This window comes from Oncorhynchus clarkii, chromosome 5 (genome assembly GCF_045791955.1).
Source record: "Oncorhynchus clarkii lewisi isolate Uvic-CL-2024 chromosome 5, UVic_Ocla_1.0, whole genome shotgun sequence".
NCBI lineage: Eukaryota > Metazoa > Chordata > Actinopteri > Salmoniformes > Salmonidae > Oncorhynchus > Oncorhynchus clarkii.
The window spans coordinates 82,030,433-82,033,766 of NC_092151.1; the positions used below are offsets into that span (position 1 = coordinate 82,030,433).

Sequence of the window (3,334 nt, forward strand, 5' to 3'; positions counted from 1 at the left end):
CATGCTACTGACCAAGCTCGGTCTCCCAGTCCTCGTTCTCCACGCTACTGACCAAGAACGGACCTGTCCCTGTGTTATCACAGTTCTCATCCCACTCCAAATCTTCATCATCGTTGTCCACCAACACCACGGCAGTGCCATCGTTGGTTAACTGTATCTAGAGTTCTCCAGTAGGAACTTTGTGAGATGCTGGACTGTCCCACTCAGAGCTTGCACTCTGGGGCAGGAGCACAACCTGACCAAGGGGACACACACAGACTGACCTTCTCTGTAGGGCTCCTCCTGTCCCATGTCTGTTCTACCCTCTCCCCCCACCTCCTCATTCTCTACCTCAAACCCTCTACCACCCGCCTCCACTTCACCTGTCTGACTCTCCTCCCTGTCCATTCCTTCTCTCGAACAACCCTCTTCACCTATCTGTTCTGATTCTTCATCCCCCACTCCACGTATCTCCTCCAGCCACTCTCTCTTCAGGGTCTCAGCCCAGTACAGGACCTCATTCACCAGAGTCCTCTGGAAGATATTGCTGTCACACAGGCTTGGGTACACCACGTTGTATAACTGGAGTATGAGGGATGGAGAGAAAGGGTAAGGGAAAGACAATGTGAGAAATAGGTTAGGACAGAGGGGCCTATTTTATTCTCACTGGCCACTTTCTGAAACGCATGCAAAACTAAGTGACACTGATACTTTGATCTCTGACTCTGATCACACAGGTAGTGAGACAGGATTAAACAACAAGAGTAGACCCCATTTGTGCCTCCTCACCACTCTGTAAGGAAGATGCTCCTCTGCAACATTATTTTGCAGACGTGGTGCGTCACCTCCTGACCTGTCTATCTGAAACACTCCGATTTGAGAGCAGAACCCAATGCTCTCCTCCTGGTCCGGTATCTGTCCTACACCTGTAAACGCCACCACATAACCAAACTCTCTGCACACCTTCAGAGCCCTGGGAGAGCAGGAGGGATGGGAGAGATGGAGAGGATGAGTGCAAACTAAGTACAAATAAGAACAATTTATACCTTTTTAGAATGATGATTATAATACAGGCATACTGACTGCATGGTAATGTACACATACCAGGTCTGAAACTCTACTTTAGTCCATTCAAATTTGTGGTCGTAGTGTCTAAACCCTGTCAGCCCGGGGAGCAGGGGGTTGAAGTCAGCGTTTGGAGTGCTAATGATTGCTGCTACTGGGGCCATGTAGCCAAATACAACCTCAGTGAACCTATCCACATCCTCAAGCTGTAGGTGCTCAATGCTGTAGAGAGCAAGTTTGTGGTTAACATAAAATACCATGACAATATTGAAGGGCACATGATGGGCAAACCCTTACATGTGGCAATCAACATGGAATTGATGTACCAGTATGTGGGTGCTCATACAATACAGTATCTGAAAAAGTAGCAAAACATTGTCTGAGGGCTAATCCCTCCCGTAGTCACCCAGACTTCCAGTGCTTCTACACCTGCATTGCTTGCTGTTTGGGGTTTTAGGCTGGGTTTCTGTACAGCACTTTGAGATATCAGCTGATGTACAAAGGGCTTTATAAATAAATGTGATTTGATGACTTACAGCTCAATACTCGTCACCAGATCAAATCCTTTGGTGCGGGGATCCCTCTCGGTGACTGAACCCTGGTACAGCTCAATGGTCAGGGGGTGATCACCTGGCTGCAGGTAGTCAGTTGGAATCGGTGCCAGTTCATACCTGCTCAGGATTTAATTGTAAAGGTCCTTGGTTTAGGTTATGATAAATTAAGACAGGTAGGTGTGTGTGTGTACTACAGTCTCACAAAGGTAGACCTAGGTCATAGGATAGGATCTCACAAATCAATGGACAATGTTTTATTTGTTGAAATAACTTCATAAAACACACATTTTAGCCCTGATAACTGCACAGTCAATGTCCAGTCCAGCAAGCAGTTCAATTTCTTTGTGAAACTTCAGCTTCCTAAGGAGAGTGCAGTCATTGCATCCCAAGTCTACCACCTGAAGAAGAGAATGGACAAGCACACAGAAAATACAGTTGTAATGGGCCTATTGCAGATAAGTTGACAGGTTCTGATAAATAGTTTTCCCCATTTATTTTCAATTAGCGGGTCAGACTTTAAACATAACGTCAACATAAGGCAGGCCAAAGACGGTCTGCATCTAAACCGTGTAGTTCTGCGATTAGCTAGCTAGCTAACGTTACATGTGGGTTGTTTCGATGGAAGCCACAACTGAACCACCACGTAAAGTAGTTTTATACAGTACCTTTTTGGGTTTGTTCTTTTTGACGAAGTCGATGACAAATTCGTATCGCTGTATGTACAATGGTGGAGTAAATATCGTGTTCATCGTAAACAATTAACTAGTTACTACTTGAAACACTGCTGCTAGAGGTCGAATCGCGCAATTTGAGCCATTATGGCGCTGGCGCAACATCTCTCTGAATTAATGCCAGTTCAAGTGGACTAAATCTGAGTCTGCGGAACTCTGGCATAAATAACAGGCTGCAGCAGAGTTCAGTTTTTTTTTTAACGATTTTCCATTAAATGTTAATTCTTCCCAGTTATTGGTGCATGTGTTATATTTGATTGTTTGTTTTTCTATAGCCTTGTGTAACAGTATAACTTTAATCCGTCCTCTCGCCGGGCGCGAACCAGTCACCCACGAAGCATCGTTACCCATCGCTCCACAAAACCGCGGCCCTTGCAGAGCATGGGGAACCACTAGTTCAAGGTCTCAAAGCGAGTGACGTCACCGATTGAAACGCTATTAGCGCGCACCACCGCTAACTTGCTAGCCATTTCACGTCCGTTACATTTGGTTCGATGACAAGAAAGAAGAATCTGAATCAGGGATGTTCACATGGGTCTCACAGGCTCCTGGGTTGCATCAAGTATGTCCATTTGTTTGAGTCTGCTGATGCTCAGATATCAATTGATCTGTCTGCCCGAATGGTTCGAGTTCAACATTCTAACTTGTCTTTCGGGTCCATGCAGAAATGTTTCCTATAGTACATGAAATCAAAAGTATTGACTCCCATCATCCAGACTCTCATACAACTACTGTAGATAATGTAGATGAGGAGTCATCATTGGCTGTTATATATAATGGATACAATGATAGCTGCCAAGTGAAAGACCCAGGACTTTGATATCTTATGCTCTTTATGGAGAATAACTATTTGAATGTTTAACATACTTTTATTCCTTAAATCTGTGCTTGATATAAAAATACCTATTGTAGCTATAGTTTTGAGACAAGATGTATAGTACATCAGATAGGACACATACTGTATGGTTAACAAAAATATTGCTTCATAAATTACTACTTGCTTGA

The 3,334-nt window shown here is 44.2% G+C and overlaps 1 protein-coding gene across 1 annotated transcript; it reads right to left on the reverse strand.

The window, feature by feature from the left end:
- Positions 1 to 4: 4 nt before the first annotated feature.
- LOC139410257 (HEN methyltransferase 1) lies at positions 5 to 2,347 on the reverse strand. The gene is given in 7 exon segments (XM_071155731.1): positions 5 to 156; positions 159 to 561; positions 769 to 952; positions 1,084 to 1,266; positions 1,581 to 1,715; positions 1,884 to 1,996; positions 2,264 to 2,347. Coding segments are annotated over 7 exon segments (1,254 nt in total).
- Between the last annotated feature and the right edge of the window lie 987 nt (positions 2,348 to 3,334).